The sequence below is a fragment of the Scyliorhinus torazame genome, chromosome X (assembly GCF_047496885.1).
Source record: "Scyliorhinus torazame isolate Kashiwa2021f chromosome X, sScyTor2.1, whole genome shotgun sequence".
In the NCBI taxonomy this organism is placed as follows: Eukaryota; Metazoa; Chordata; class Chondrichthyes; order Carcharhiniformes; family Scyliorhinidae; genus Scyliorhinus; species Scyliorhinus torazame.
This window is the reverse complement of record NC_092738.1, coordinates 37,961,202-37,976,855: the sequence shown is the minus strand read 5'-3', so window position 1 is coordinate 37,976,855 and position 15,654 is coordinate 37,961,202. Positions and strand designations below refer to the sequence as shown.

At 50.0% G+C, this 15,654-nt stretch overlaps 1 protein-coding gene across 1 annotated transcript in view; it reads left to right on the top strand.

The window, feature by feature from the left end:
- The window catches only part of LOC140405541 (natural resistance-associated macrophage protein 2-like), a 240,484-nt gene that overhangs the window by 143,869 nt on the left and 80,961 nt on the right, over positions 1 to 15,654 (top strand). The window contains exons 10-13 of the mRNA XM_072494106.1: positions 2,339 to 2,494; positions 5,589 to 5,747; positions 9,819 to 9,905; positions 12,185 to 12,304. Coding sequence (XP_072350207.1) covers positions 2,339 to 2,494; positions 5,589 to 5,747; positions 9,819 to 9,905; positions 12,185 to 12,304 — 522 coding nt within the window. The remainder of the gene's footprint in view (positions 1 to 2,338; positions 2,495 to 5,588; positions 5,748 to 9,818; positions 9,906 to 12,184; positions 12,305 to 15,654) is intronic.

Genomic DNA, 15,654 nt, shown 5'->3' with positions numbered 1-15,654 from the left:
TCCATAAATCAGTGCACTCCAACAGGGAGGTATATATTTTCAGAACAATCAGAATAGATCCCCACATGAAACTGAACCCCAAACCTAAGCCCAAACTATAAAAATTCAACCCCAAAAGAACAGGAAAATGCAAAAATAAACATGGAGCCCCAACAATTCAACATGCCTGTTCCCATTACCTAAAAAACTCAATCACACTGCGCCCAGCCCGTGTTTCTTAACAAAGGAGTCCGCCTCTCCCGCTCATCAAATAAATAGTCTTTTGCCTGGAAAGTCACTCTTAGCCGGGTACACCACACCAAACCGGACTCCACTTTTGTACAGGGCGGCCTTGGCTTTGTTGAACACAGCCCTCTTCTTCGCCAGCTCCGCTCACACGTCTTGGTAAAACCTGACGGCTTGGCCTTCCTATTTGAAGTCACGATGCTACCTCACCCATCTCAGTACCCGCTCTATCTCTTTGAAGCTATGGAACTTCACTCTTACCGCACGCGGTGGATCCTCAGGACGGGGCCTCTGCCAGAGTGTATGGTGGACTCGGTCCAATACAGGACAGGACATGAATCTACCATCCCCCACCATCTTGCCAAATATCGCTACAAAGTACTCCGTGGGCGTTGGGCGTTCCATCCCATCTGGCAGCCTCATCATTTGAAATCTTTGCCTCCTGGACCGATTCTCTAAATCATTTACCTTGGCCTTCAACGATTAATTTGCTTCTGCCACCAGAGACATTTCTGCTTCCAGTGAGGCAGTCTGATCACTGCGTCTCAAAAGGGTCTCTTCCATGTCTTTTATTGTAGCTCTGTGGGCTTTCACGGTTTCATTGGTCTTCTCCAGACCTGCTCAGATGGACCCAAGGCCCCTCCATCGATTTCCGGAGGTCCTCCGACACAATCTGCCAGTGTTTAGCAATTTCCTTCACCAAGGTACCCGGAAACACCTCACCCGTTGGTGTAGTGGGCAGAGCCCGCCTCCGCCAATTTATCTGCTGGCGAACGCTGAGAGCCTCCGATTCCGTGGACGAACCACATTCTTTCCCCTGACTTTTCTGGGCATTTCACCAATGTAGGATCCATATCCCATTAATTATGGGGGTTTTCAAAAGAAAACACCCCCTGAAACTAAGAGAAAAGGGCAGACAGTGCAGTACTCCATTGGGAGCCACCTCATACACGTCTTCCCCCTACATAACGCCACCAGAAGTCCCTGTGCAGTATTTTGCCAAGTTTGCAAGTATAATAGACAAGGCCCTGGAGACAGCGTCTGTCACACACGAGCACATCTGCCCAGTTCCATGCTTTAGGTTAAGATGTTTGCAGTGAATCCAATGACATGATTTTTGTTGTATGTTGTATGTTCAGTAGGCCTCACAAAGAGGCTCTGAATTTTATATTGTTGAACATTCAATGTTTGTTGATAAGTCACAACTATGAGGTTCTGAGTTTTTCCATTCTCTGCCACCATGTTATATGTTCAGTACATCACATGAAGAGGTTCTGAGTCTTGTATAGCTGAACATCAACAACAATGCATAACTATATGCAGGGTCTAGCCCGTGCTTTGAGCTAACTCCATGCTTGCTTCTACACAGGTCTCTGTCCAGTCCTCGACTGACCCTTGCCAAAAGTCATGTGTCTCTTTACACCACACTATGGGCAGTACTGTTTCCAGTCCCACATTAACACTTGCTATGCCAGTGTTGTTGGAGGAACATAATCTTGAAGCTCCAATTGAAATATGAATGATTTAAAACCAAGATAAGACAGGAATTTCATCAAACATTCCATTAAATTGCTTTGGGACCTCCATCATCTTAGGCTGAGTAAAAATAGAGTTATGTAACTGGATAATCCAGTCTGAATCACCAAGTCACAGTGAACACAATTCACTCCTTGTTAAATGTCTGTCTCTGAATACTATAATGGATATGTAAATGTTTTACCTCTCCCATCTAGAAGGACAAGAGCAGCAGATACCTGGGAACCCCACCACCTGGAGGTTCCCCTCCAAGTCACTCACCACCCTGACTGGGAAATATATCGGCCGTTCCTTCACTGTCACTGGGGCAACATTCTGAAACTCCTTCCCTAATAGCACGGTGGGTGCACCTACACCACAGGGACTGCAGCGGTTCAAGACGGCAGCTCACCCCCACCTTCTCAAGCGGCAATTAGGGATGGGCAATAAATGTTATCCTAGCCAGTGATGCCCACAAGCTGAGAACGATTTCTTTCAGTGGTTATCCAGTTAGATTTGCCCACACGCTTTGCAGATTTGTGTATCAGGTTTGCCATATCCTTACTCAATTAACAGACCCTGTTCCTCTGCCCCACAGTATGTGACTGTAAAACCAAACCAGCTACAGCTGCTGAAGGGAATGTTTGTGCCCACTTGTGAGGGCTGTGGAAGCAGGCAGCTACAGCAGGCAGTTGGCACTGTCGGAGCGGTAATCATGCCCCACAATATCTATCTGTACTCCGCCTTGGTCAGGGTGAGTGTTCCAACTGCAGCAAGTGAACAAGGAGCAATATTTGAATCTGGGAAAATCGCTAGCCATTACAGACACGTGCTTACATTGTGAACAAGTTTGAGAATGACATATTCCAGGATACTTGATGCTTTGAAAAGACAAAAATTATGGGATTGACGTGGGGCAGTAGTGAGGGAAAAATCTTGGCCCAGAAGAGCATGAAGTAGAATTCTGTGCAATGACCAATTCGTACTCTCATAGTAAGGGATCCTCTGGGAAAGAGTGATCATAATCTGTAAAATATCACCTTGAGTTGAGAGTAACGTACTTGAGTCTGAAACTAACATATTGAACTTAAATAAAGCCAATTGCATAGGTATGAGGGGCGGGTTGGCGAAGGAAATGAAATTAAACGTTATGCTGGGAGGTGAGCAACGACAAACATTTCAAGAACTATTTGATTTGCTGAAAAAAGAACATGCTGTTTAAGCTTTTCATCTTGCACTCATCAGAACAGACACAAGAATAACAAATTTCAAAGGGGACAACAATTTATACTGCTTAGAAAAGGCTGATTGGTTGGCAAGGTGGCGCAGATTGGTCGAGACATTAGGAAATCAACCAGGGAGCTATTGTCTGTTTATTCAAAAAGGCGCAATGTCTGGACATATTCCTTATGCCAACGGGGGGCAGATTCCTGCATATGAATATATCTCACTTCTAGCCAGGAGAAGTGAGCTACATTGCAAGCCCGATGAATGAGATGAAAGGCGAGATTCTCTGAGCCCCCACCGGGCCGGAGAATTGGTGGGGGATGCCGTGAATCCCGCCCCGACGCCAGCTGCCGGATTCTCCGGCGCCGGTTTTTCAGCGGGGGCGGGAATCGCGCTCACCAGTCGGGGGCCATTGGCAGCGTCCCCCCCCCCCGGCGATTCTCCGCCCCGCGATGGGCCGAGCGGCTGCCCTTTTTGTGGCCGGTCCCGCCGGCATAAATCAAACCAGGTCCATACCGGCTGGACCTGGCTCTACGGGCGGCCTGCAGAGTCCTCGGGGGGGCGCGGGGGGATCTGGCCCCGGGGGGTGCCCCCACGATGGCCTGGCCCGCGATCAGAGCCCACCGATCCGCGGGTGGGCCTGTGCCGCGGGGGCACTCTTTCCCTCCGCACCAGCTGCTGTGAACCTCTGCCATGGGCGGTGCGGAGATGAACCCCCCTGCGCATGCGCTGGGATGGAACCAGCACACGCTGGCGCTCCCGCGCATGGGCCAACTCGCGCCGGCTGGCGGAGACCCTTGGCGCTGGTAGGCACGGCGCGGAGACAGATTTTGCTGCGATGGAGGGACTCAGAGTCTCCAAAGTCGGAGGTGTGGGCCAGTGACATGGCAGAGTTTCTCAGGCTAGAGAAGGTTACATTTGCCTTAAGAGGTTCAATACCGGGGTTCGCTCGGAGGTGGCTGCCGTTCATCGACTTCTTCACGGAAAACTGACCGTCAGCAGAACGGGGGGGAGTGGGGGGGAAGGGGAGGCATGGAAGTGGAGAATAGGGGCAGGGAATCTAATATATGGGTAGCTAGGAGTTAGGGCGGGAGGATGTTGGGTGTGTTACTGTGGGGTTTTTGCTTGTGTCGGACCGCTCTGTTATTTAGAATGTTAATATGTTAAAATGTTAAAATTATAAATGCCTCAATAAAATGTTTCCTAAAAAAAAAGTTCTGTACTACAAAGAAATATGTTGCGAGTCTCAATGAATATACATCGTGAAATAAAATTCAGTGGGAGAAATGACCGATCCATGGTTGAAAAGATTAAGGATCATATTATAGTAAAATAAGAGACCTTTAATATTGTCAAGAAGAGTACGAAATTTGAGGAGGAGTGAAATACTGGCAAAGGATGACCAAGGAATTAATGAAGAGGGAGGAATTAGATTATGAGAATAAACTAGCCAAATACACAAAGACAGGTAGAATGAGTTTCAGTACGTATACATAGAAGAGGAGAATTGCTGAAATGAACATGGGTCCCTTAGAGACAGAGACATGAGAAATTATCATGCGGAGTAAAGAAATGATGGCGATGTTTTCTGTCTGTTTCTACAGTAGGAGACATTATTTTAAAAGAATACAAAAAACCCAATAAAAACATTTTTTTTTTTTAATACCAAAGGGAGCGGAGAAACACGGCCGTGATGAGAATGAGGAACCACGGAACCATAGACCAGGTTCCTCCAACATGGCTCATTTATGCTTCCTCAAAGTGACATGCATTCATACACAGGGACCCATTTGCATCACACAAAAGGAACATGTTCAAAGAATAAGTTCCTCCAACATGGCTCATTTATGCTTACTCGAAGTGACAAGTTTCATACACAGGGACCTGCTCTCTGCAAACAAAAGGAACATGTTCAAGCCTTGCACCTTTTCTTTTAATTACTCGGAAGCATGGGGAACCTATAGTTCCTCATGGCTTTCTCTACGCCAATCAGAGTCAGCTTGCCAACCACTGTAATAAAACTGTCGCGATTGTTTTCAATTTGACATTGTTGTGTTTATGCTGATGAGTGCAAGTTGAAAAACTTTGACAACATGTCTCTCTTTTCAGCAATAATCACAGAATTATGGAATGGCTACAGTATTTACATGAGGTTCACGACCTTCCTGGGTGGGAACCTTGTTATGTCACTGGCAGGGGGAGGGGAGGGGAGAATTGTGCCCTGAGATCGCGCTGGCAACATTCTCAGTTTGCCCTCTTGTGGGATTTTGCACCCACCTTCGCCACTTAATTGGACAAAAAATAATTGGGTACTCTAAATATTTTTTTTTATAAACCTCCCAAACAAAGCCAGATGAAGTTGCGATTCATTCTCCCTTGCTTTTTGTGGGATCTTGCTGTGCACCCATTGGCCATACTGGTGCTGACCAAACGGGCGGCATTGCACTTCAAGGTCGTTCACTTGATGAGGCGCTGTATGAGGTTGTTGATTGAGCCTGTGACACAATGTGGAGTGAGGGGTGTTGGGGGGCGGGGGGGGGGGGGGGGGGGCATCGGTGGCAAGATGGGGGGAGGTATTGAAATTGAGGGATTGACTAATGCGGACGTCTTCTCTTCCTCAGTCCAGGGATGTAAATCGAGCCAATAAGAAAGAAGTGAAGGAGGCAAATCGGTATTTCTTCATCGAAGCCTGCCTGGCTTTGTTGCTGTCCTTCCTCATCAACGTCTTTGTGGTCTCTGTGTTTGCAGAAGCTTTTTATAATAAGACCAACGAACAAGTGGTGAGTGCGCATTGCTTTCCATCAGAAATGTGGATGCTTACGGCTCCTAATTGCTTTGCAGCCCTTCCAGCTCACCAACATGGTAGGTTGGGTGGAAATGTGCCAAGAGTGCCCATGATATCAACAGGAACCTTGGTATGTTGGGCCCTGGGTATTCACGGTCAGTTTCTGCAGGGCTTCCTTTGAGGCAGAACCCCACATCCCCCCAGAAAAGACCACATGCTTCAGAGGGAGCTGAGGGGTGCTCCCAGGCCAAGTTTTCCCACAACTGGGACACACCAACAAACTTGTGTGTGTCCCGGTCTGAAAGGATATCGAAGTTAGCACACTCTTCGAAACAGACTCTTCGAAAGGACGTGCTCCCCACTGGACGAGACACTGGAAATGGGAGGAAGAGCTAGGGAACGAAATAGGGTGGGGACTCTGGAGCGAAGCACTGAGCAGGGCCAACTCCACCTCCCCCTGCGCAAGGCTAAGCCTAATGCAGCTTAAAGTGGTGCACAGAGCGCACCTGACCAGAACCCGAATGAGCAGGTTCTTCCCGGAGGTGGGGGACAAATGTGAGTGGTGCCAGAGGGGCCCGGCCAACCACACCCACATGTTTTGGGCTTGGCCCAAGCTTGCTGGGTTCTGGACAGCCTTCTCCGAGGCAATGTCCAGGGTTGTGGGGGTGAGGGTGAAGCCATGCCCAATAGTGGCAATCTTCGGGGTATCGGAGCAGCCAGAGCTGCACACGGGGAAGGGGGCCAACTCAACGCCCTTGCTTTCACTTCCCTAATCGCACGCCGGAGAATCCTGCTCGGCTGGCGATCGGCAGCACCACCCAGAGCTGGAGACTGGCTCGCTGACCTCTCGGAATCTCTCCACCTGGAGAAGATTAAGTTCAGCATCCGAGGGTCGGACGAGGGCTTCGACAAAGCGTGGGGGCCGTTCATCAGCCTGTTCCAGGACCTGTTCGAGGCCAACGGCCAATAGAGAAGGGGGAGCAGTGGGGGGAGCAGTGGGGGGGGGGGGGGGGGGTGGGGAACACACAAGAGCAAATAGGACCACAGGGGTCAGAGGGAAGGGAGGGGAGGCCAGAGAAAAAAAGAAGGGGGAGGCTGGAAAACGGTCAATACAAAGGCCGGGGGGCCGAGAACAAGGCAGCTTGAAAAGAAACCCCAAAGGAATGCCGAAAACAGGATGGGGGAGGGCAGAAGAAAGACCAGCCTTGGGGGGGAGAGTATTTAAGGACTGATGCAGGCAGTTTCACAACTGCTAATAGTGATATTGTCAATGGAAATGAGGAAATGGCGGATATGCTGAGTAATTACTTTGTGTGAGTATTTACAGTAGAGGAAGAAGTCAGCATGCTGGTAATCCCCAAGAAAGCTCTTTTACAATCAGGGACAGGAACTCAACACAATTAAGCAAAACAGTAACGATGAAACTAAGAATGCTAAAGAATGATAGAGCCCCCTCAGGGCCAGATTGCTTCCATACCAGGCATTTTGAAGGAAGTAGGTGGGAATGTTGCACATACTATAATCTTCCAATGTTCTCTTGAGTCGAACGGTTCCTTTTGGAATATTGCCCACGTCATTCCACAATTTATGAAAATTGGGAGGTAATGTCTCACAACGATCTATGTTGGAGCCTTAACTATTATCAACGTGGGTGATGGTATTGAAAACCACGGGCGAAATTCTCCCCCAACGGCGGGATGTCCGCCGACTGGCGCCAAAGCCGGCGCCAATCAGACGAGCATCGCGCCGGCCCAAAGGTGCGGAATGCTCCGCATCTTTGGCGGCCTAGCCCCAACATTGAGGGGCTAGGCCGACGCCGGAGGGATTTCCGCCCCGCCAGCTGGCAGAAATGGCGTTTGTTTCCCCGCCAGCTGGCGCGGAAATGCGGCGCATGCGCGGGAGCGTCAGCGGCCGCTGTCAGTTTCCCAGCGCATGCGCGGGAGCGTCAGCGGCCGCTGAAAGTTTCCCGCGCATGCGCAGTGGGGAGAGTCTCTTCCGCCTCCGCCATGGTGGAGGCCGTAGCGGAGGCGGAAGGAAAGAGTGCCCCCACGGCACAAGCCCGCCCGCGGATCGGTGGACCCCGATCGCGGGCCAGGCCACCGTGGGGGCACCCCCCGGGGTCAGATCGCCCCGCGCCCCCCCCCCCCCCCCCCCAGGACCCCGGAGCCCGCCCACGCCGCCTGGTCCCGCCGGTAAATACCAGGTTTGATTTATGTCGGCGGGACAGGCAATTCCTGGGCGGGACTTCGGCCCATCCGGGCCGGAGAATCCAGCGGGGGGTCCTGCCAACCGGCGCGGCCCGATTCCCGCCCCCGCCCAATCTCCGGGAGCGGAGACTTCGGCGGGGGCGGGATTCACGGCGGCCAACGGCCATTCTCCGACCCGGCGGGGGGTCGGAGAATGGCGCCCCACATCTCCAAATTTGCCATTGACACAAAGCTAGGTGGGAGAGATGGAAGTATAAAATGAAATGAAATGAAATGAAATGAAAATCACTTATTGTCACAAGTAGGCTTCAAATGAAGTTACTGTGAAAAGCCCCTAGTCGCCACATTCTGGCACCTGTTCTAGGAGGCTGTTACGGGAATTGAACCGTGCTGCTGGCCTGCCTTGGTCTGCTTTCAAAACCAGCGATTTAGCCCTGTGCTAAAAATTACAAAGAGGTATTGCTAGATTAAGTGAATAGGCAAAACTGGTAAATGGGTTTCGATGTAGGAAGATGATGGAATCATAAGAGGTCATCGACTTTGGACCTAAAAATATAGAACAGGGGATTTATTAATTGGTGAAAAGCTAGAGACAGCAGAGGGGCAAGGGGATTTGAGGGTCCAGGTGCAGAGAACTTTAAAATGTCACTATCATGTACAGAGAGTACGGTAGCATAGCGGTTAGCGCAATTGCTTCACAGCTCCAGGGTCCCAGGTTCGATTCCCGGCTGGGTCACTGTCTGTGCGGAGTCTGCACGTTCTCCCCGTGTGTGCGTGGGTTTCCTCCGGGTGCTCCGGTTTCCTCCCACAGTCCAAAGATGTGCAGGTTAGGTGGATTGGCCATGCTAAAATTGCCCTTAGTGTCCAAAATTGCCCTTAGTGTTGGTTGAGTGGGGTTACTGGGTTATGGGGATAGGGTGTTGTGGGCTTGGGTAGGGTGCTCTTTCCAAGAGCCGGTGCAGACTCGATGGGCCGAATGGCCTCCTTCTGCACTGTAAATTCTATGAAAAAAAAAGCCTATGAAAGAGTAATCAAAACGTTTAATGGAATGCTGGCCTTTATATCTGGAGACGGGAATTTTTTTTTATTCGTTCATGGACTGTGGGCGTCGCTGGGTAGCATTTGTTGCCCATCCCGGAGGGCATTTAGGAGTCACCCACATTGCTGTGGGTCTGGAGTCACATGTAGGCCAGACCGGGTAAGGACGGCAGATTTCCTTCCCTGAAGGACATTAGTGAACCAGATGGGTTTTTACAACAACCGATAATGGTTTCATGGTCATCGCTAGACTTTTAATTCCAGCTTTTATTGAATTCAAATTTCACCATCAGCTGAGTTGGGATGCAAACCTGGGTTTATAGAGCTTTACCCTGGGTGTCTGGATTACTACTCAAAGAGGTAGAATTCATGCTTCAACTATGCAAAGCCACACCTGGAGTACTGTGCGAGTTCTGAGCACCACACCTCAGGTGTACTGACCTTGGACACAGTTTGACCAGAATGATACCCGGACTCCAAAGGTTCAATTCTGAGGAGAGAGTACGCAAACTATGATTGTATTCTCTGGAATTTCAACGGTTAAAGGATGATTTAATGAAAGTTTTCAAGATGTTCAAGGGAGCGGACAGGATAGATCGGGAGAAACTGTTTCCCCGAGTTAGGAATCCAAGGACTTGGAGGAATTGTCAAAACGTTCGAGCCAAATTATTCAGGAGTGAAATTGGGAACGTTTCCTCAGGAAGAAGGGTGGTGAAAGATTGGAATACAAGCAGCTTCCAATGTGTTGCAGGAACATGCAGTGCAAAGAGGATACGTGCTATAGACTGGGAATGTATCTGACACCATCTTTTCTTTTATAGCACGACATGTGTGTGAACAGCAGTAGCCCACACTCCAGCCTCTTTGCAGTCGACAACAGCACGCTCACTGTTGATATTTATAAAGGGGTAGGTGTATGGATCTTTACTGGTGTGAGAGTCTTTATGGGTTTGTATGACTTTTTACAGGTCCTTGACTGGTCTATTATTAGAGGCATGGCAACAGGGGGCTGGATTCTCTGACCCCGCACCAAAATCACATTTGGCGCAGGGGCGGAGAATCAAAGTTCCCGACCGAATTGGGCCCAGTGCTGCTCTGGCGATTCACCGGGCCCCGGCGAATCGCTTGTCCGTGAATCACGCCGCGCGGCTGGGGGGGCCATTGCCAGAGGCCCTCCCAGCGATACTCCGCTCCCGACCGGCAAAGTTCCCAACGGCGTGGAACTAATGTGATATGACCGGTCGAGACTCTCGCGCGGCGGCTGCGGACTCAGTCCGCGGCCACCCTAGTGAGGGGTGGGGGGATCGAGCACTGGGGGGGGGGGGGGCGGCCAGGGCAGCGATTGGGCCGGTCCGATGCAGCGGCCGATCGGGGGGGGCCTACATTGTCTGTGATGGTCCGCGGTCTGAGTCCGCCAAGGCGCTCGGCGCAGCCATTGGAGGCAGCCGCCAGGCGCGGACTCGGAAACGGACGTGCGGGGGCCCGTATCACCAGCCAAAGCTGCGTGAAGCTCCCCGGGTCCCTGCCGGCCCCCTGCAGGTAAGTGAATAGCTCTTTATTTTTTGCAGGAAACTGGGGAGTGAAACGCCAGCGTTCTTACGCCGCCGTGGAGACATAACCCCATTTTGGGAGAATCCAGCCCCCGGTCTCTAGAAAATGGTAATATGATTCGGGGCCGTGAATACAGTACTCTTACACAGTGTCATTTTGAGTACAGAGCATTCCTTCTCCTATGTAATTGTTTTACTGGCATTTGTTGCAGGTATGTGCGAGCTTTGGGCAAGCTTCTGCAGTCTGCAAGAGAGTGCTTTGCAAGCAAAAACTGTTTTACTACTGTTCCTGTTTTCATAGTTATTACTGTCATAGTTAAACTTCGCTATTGATTCATATAAAGAAGTTCCTTCTTTAAACAACGCATTCGACTGCCTTCTTAGTGGTGTCAAGTTATGCGCTCGCTATCGGACTTTGTTCCCATTTAGTTAAATCGCACCCTGTGTATATCAAACTTCGCAAGGGCACATAGAGTTGGATAATCAATGCTGGCCATGCTACCTCCCAAGAATGAATTTCAGAAAAATGTACACCACCCTAATCAACGCTCTTCATTGAAGAATAGTAAGAAGTCTCACAACACCAGGTGAAAGTCCAACAGGTTTATTTGAAATCACTAGCTTTTGGAGCACAGCTCCTTCATCAGGTGAAGTGGAGGCAGATTCACAATCACAGCTTATACAGGAGAGACACAATTACAAGATAATTACAGATTGAAATGTGAAGAATGGTTGGAATGTGAGTCTTTACAGGGAAACAAGTCGTTACAGGAACAGACAGTGGGAGTAGAGTGAGTGATAATCACAGGTAATCGATCCATTTTGACTCACCGGAGTTAGCACTCCTCCAGTTAAGCATTTTTTGCATTTGATTGTACCTTGATATTTTACATAACTATTCTAAGCTTAATGATGTTATGATCACTATTACCCAAATGCTCTTGCATTGAATAACACTCCCCTTTCCCCACTTCATTCCCAGTACTAGATCCAGCACTGTTTCCTTCCCCATTGGGCTGGAAGCAGGTTGATTAAGAAACTTCTCTGGTGCACATTTTAGGTAATATTTCCCCTTTTTGTCCTTAACACTGGTACCATTTCAATCTATGTTAGGAAAATTAAAGTATCTCATTATCATTGTTCTGTAGTTCTTGCATCTTTGCCTGAAAACATGATCCTGTCCAGTATTTGCACTTTACAAGCATGGATCTGAATGGGTGTAGATAGATAAATCAATAAAAGTAATGGGATCTTCCCAACTCCCCCAACAAGAGCTCCCAGGCTGCATTCTACTGAAATGACTGTGATAATGACCTTCTTAAACCATTGGAACAGTTTGATACAATGGAATGACTTGCTAGGCCATTTCAGCAGCAGTTAAGAGTGAACAGTATTGTTGTGCTGAGGGGCTGGAGACCCAGAAATTCTTGCCAGCTTTTTGTATCAAGCTTGTTTAAACTCAAATCAGACACTCAAGCCATCAGGGCGGAATTGAAACACACATTGTCTGGACTATAGGTCCAGTAACACAGCTGGTAAATTACCCACTTAACTCCTGACCGCAATGCGATTTCAATCAGTGACAGTTTGGCTACATTCACTTCCGATAACCCCCCTGTTGTCTTTCTCGCTCTCAGGGCGTTGTGCTGGGCTGTTACTTTGGATCTGCCGCACTCTACATCTGGGCCATTGGCATCCTGGCTGCAGGTCAGAGTTCAACCATGTCAGGGACGTACACAGGACAGTTTGTCATGGAGGTGAACTTTGATTTTGATTCCTAAAATAAAATCGGATCAGAATACTGAACCGTATGGTATATAATTCCGGCTGAAATTGTATGGGGTGCTATGTCCAGTTCAGTTTCACACCCACCTTGAGCACTGTGTCCAGTTCAGTTTCAGTCCCACCCTGAGCACTGTGTCCAGTTCAGTTTCACACCCACCTTGAGCACTGTGTCCAGTTCAGTTTCACACCCACCTTGAGCACTGTGTCCAGTTCAGTTTCACACCCACCTTGAGCACTGTGTCCAGTTCAGTTTCACACCCACCTTGAGCACTGTGTCCAGTTCAGTTTCACACCCACCTTGAGCACTGTGTCCAGTTCAGTTTCACACCCACCCTGAGCACTGTGTCCAGTTCAGTTTCAGTCCCACCCTGAGCTCTGTGTCCAGTTCAGTTTCACACCCACCTTGAGCACTGTGTCCAGTTCAGTTTCACACCCACCTTGAGCACTGTGTCCAGTTCAGTTTCAGTCCCACCCTGAGCACTGTGTCCAGTTCAGTTTCAGTCCCACCCTGAGCACTGTGTCCAGTTCAGTTTCACACCCACCTTGAGCACTGTGTCCAGTTCAGTTTCAGTCCCACCCTGAGCACTGTGTCCAGTTCAGTTTCACACCCACCCTGAGCACTGTGTCCAGTTCAGTTTCACACCCACCCTGAGCACTGTGTCCAGCTCAGTTTCACACCCACCCTGAGCTCTGTGTCCAGTTCAGTTTCACACCCACCCTGAGCACTGTGTCCAGTTCAGTTTCACACCCACCCTGAGCACCGTGTCCAGTTCAGTTTCACACCCACCCTGAGCAGTGTCCAGTTCAGTTTCACACCCACCTTGAGCACTGTGTCCAGTTCAGTTTCACACCCACCTTGAGCACTGTGTCCGGTTCAGTTTCACACCCACCCTGAGCACTGTGTCCAGTTCAGTTTCACACCCACCTTGAGCACTGTGTCCAGTTCAGTTTCACACCCACCTTGAGCACTGTGTCCAGTTCAGTTTCAGTCCCACCCTGAGCACTGTGTCCAGTTCAGTTTCACACCCACCTTGAGCACTGTGTCCAGTTCAGTTTCACACCCACCTTGAGCACTGTGTCCAGTTCAGTTTCACACCCACCCTGAGCACTGTGTCCAGTTCAGTTTCAGTCCCACCTTGAGCACTGTGTCCAGTTCAGTTTCACACCCACATTGAGCACTGTGTCCAGTTCAGTTTCACACCCACCCTGAGCACTGTGTCCAGTTCAGTTTCAGTCCCACCCTGAGCACTGTGTCCAGTTCAGTTTCACACCCACCCTGAGCACTGTGTCCAGTTCAGTTTCACACCCACCTTGAGCACTGTGTCCAGTTCAGTTTCACACCCACCTTGAGCACCGTGTCCAGTTCAGTTTCACACCCACCCTGAGCACTGTGTCCAGTTCAGTTTCACACCCACCTTGAGCACTGTGTCCAGTTCAGTTTCACACCCACCTTGAGCACTGTGTCCAGTTCAGTTTCACACCCACCTTGAGCACTGTGTCCAGTTCAGTTTCACACCCACCCTGAGCACTGTGTCCAGTTCAGTTTCACACCCACCTTGAGCACTGTGTCCAGTTCAGTTTCACACCCACCTTGAGCTCTGTGTCCAGTTCAGTTTCACACCCACCCTGAGCACTGTGTCCAGTTCAGTTTCACACCCACCTTGAGCACTGTGTCCAGTTCAGTTTCACACCCACCTTGAGCACTGTGTCCAGTTCAGTTTCACACCCACCTTGAGCACTGTGTCCAGTTCAGTTTCACACCCACCTTGAGCACTGTGTCCAGTTCAGTTTCACACCCACCCTGAGCACTGTGTCCAGTTCAGTTTCACACCCACCCTGAGCTCTGTGTCCAGTTCAGTTTCACACCCACCTTGAGCACTGTGTCCAGTTCAGTTTCACACCCACCTTGAGCACTGTGTCCAGTTCAGTTTCAGTCCCACCCTGAGCACTGTGTCCAGTTCAGTTTCACACCCACCTTGAGCACTGTGTCCAGTTCAGTTTCAGTCCCACCCTGAGCACTGTGTCCAGTTCAGTTTCACACCCACCTTGAGCACTGTGTCCAGTTCAGTTTCACACCCACCCTGAGCACTGTGTCCAGTTCAGTTTCAGTCCCACCTTGAGCACTGTGTCCAGTTCAGTTTCACACCCACCTTGAGCACTGTGTCCAGTTCAGTTTCACACCCACCCTGAGCACTGTGTCCAGTTCAGTTTCACACCCACCTTGAGCACTGTGTCCAGTTCAGTTTCACACCCACCTTGAGCACTGTGTCCAGTTCAGTTTCACACCCACCCTGAGCACTGTGTCCAGTTCAGTTTCACACCCACCTTGAGCACTGTGTCCAGTTCAGTTTCACACCCACCTTGAGCACTGTGTCCAGTTCAGTTTCACACCCACCTTGAGCACTGTGTCCAGTTCAGTTTCACACCCACCCTGAGCACTGTGTCCAGTTCAGTTTCACACCCACCCTGAGCACTGTGTCCAGTTCAGTTTCACACCAACCTTGAGCACTGTGTCCAGTTCAGTTTCACACCCACCTTGAGCACTGTGTCCAGTTCAGTTTCACACCCACCCTGAGCACTGTGTCCAGTTCAGTTTCAGTCCCACCCTGAGCACTGTGTCCAGTTCAGTTTCACACCCACCTTGAGCACTGTGCCCAGTTCAGTTTCACACCCACCTTGAGCACTGTGTCCAGTTCAGTTTCACACCCACATTGAGCACTGTGTCCAGTTCAGTTTCACACCCACCTTGAGCACTGTGTCCAGTTCAGTTTCACACCCACCTTGAGCACTGTGTCCAGTTCAGTTTCACACCCACCCTGAGCACTGTGTCCAGTTCAGTTTCACACCCACCCTGAGCACCGTGTCCAGTTCAGTTTCACATCCACCTTGAGCTCTGTGTCACCTAACCTGCACATCTTTGGACTGTGGGAGGAAACCGGAGCACCCGGAGGAAACCCACGCAGACATGGGGAGAACGTGTAGACTCCGCGCAGACAGTCACCCGAGGCCGGAATTGAACCCAGGTCCCTGGCATTGTGAGGCAGCAGTGCTAATCACTGTGCCATCGTGCCACCTGTCTTGTGAGAGTACAAAATGGATGTTTATTAAATAGCTGTAGTGGATGTACCTTTAAGAAATGGGTGTTTATCGAGCAGCTGCAGTGATGTCAGAGTGTGGGTGGAGCTGGGCTGTCTGTCTTTCACTTTCGCTTCGAACAGAAGCTGTTGTGTGTCTGTGGGTTTTAGTTTTGGTTTGAGAGCTGGATAGCTGCAGGAAAAGCAAGCAGCTGTATAAGGATCGCTCTGTGCCGGAGTGCTTCACG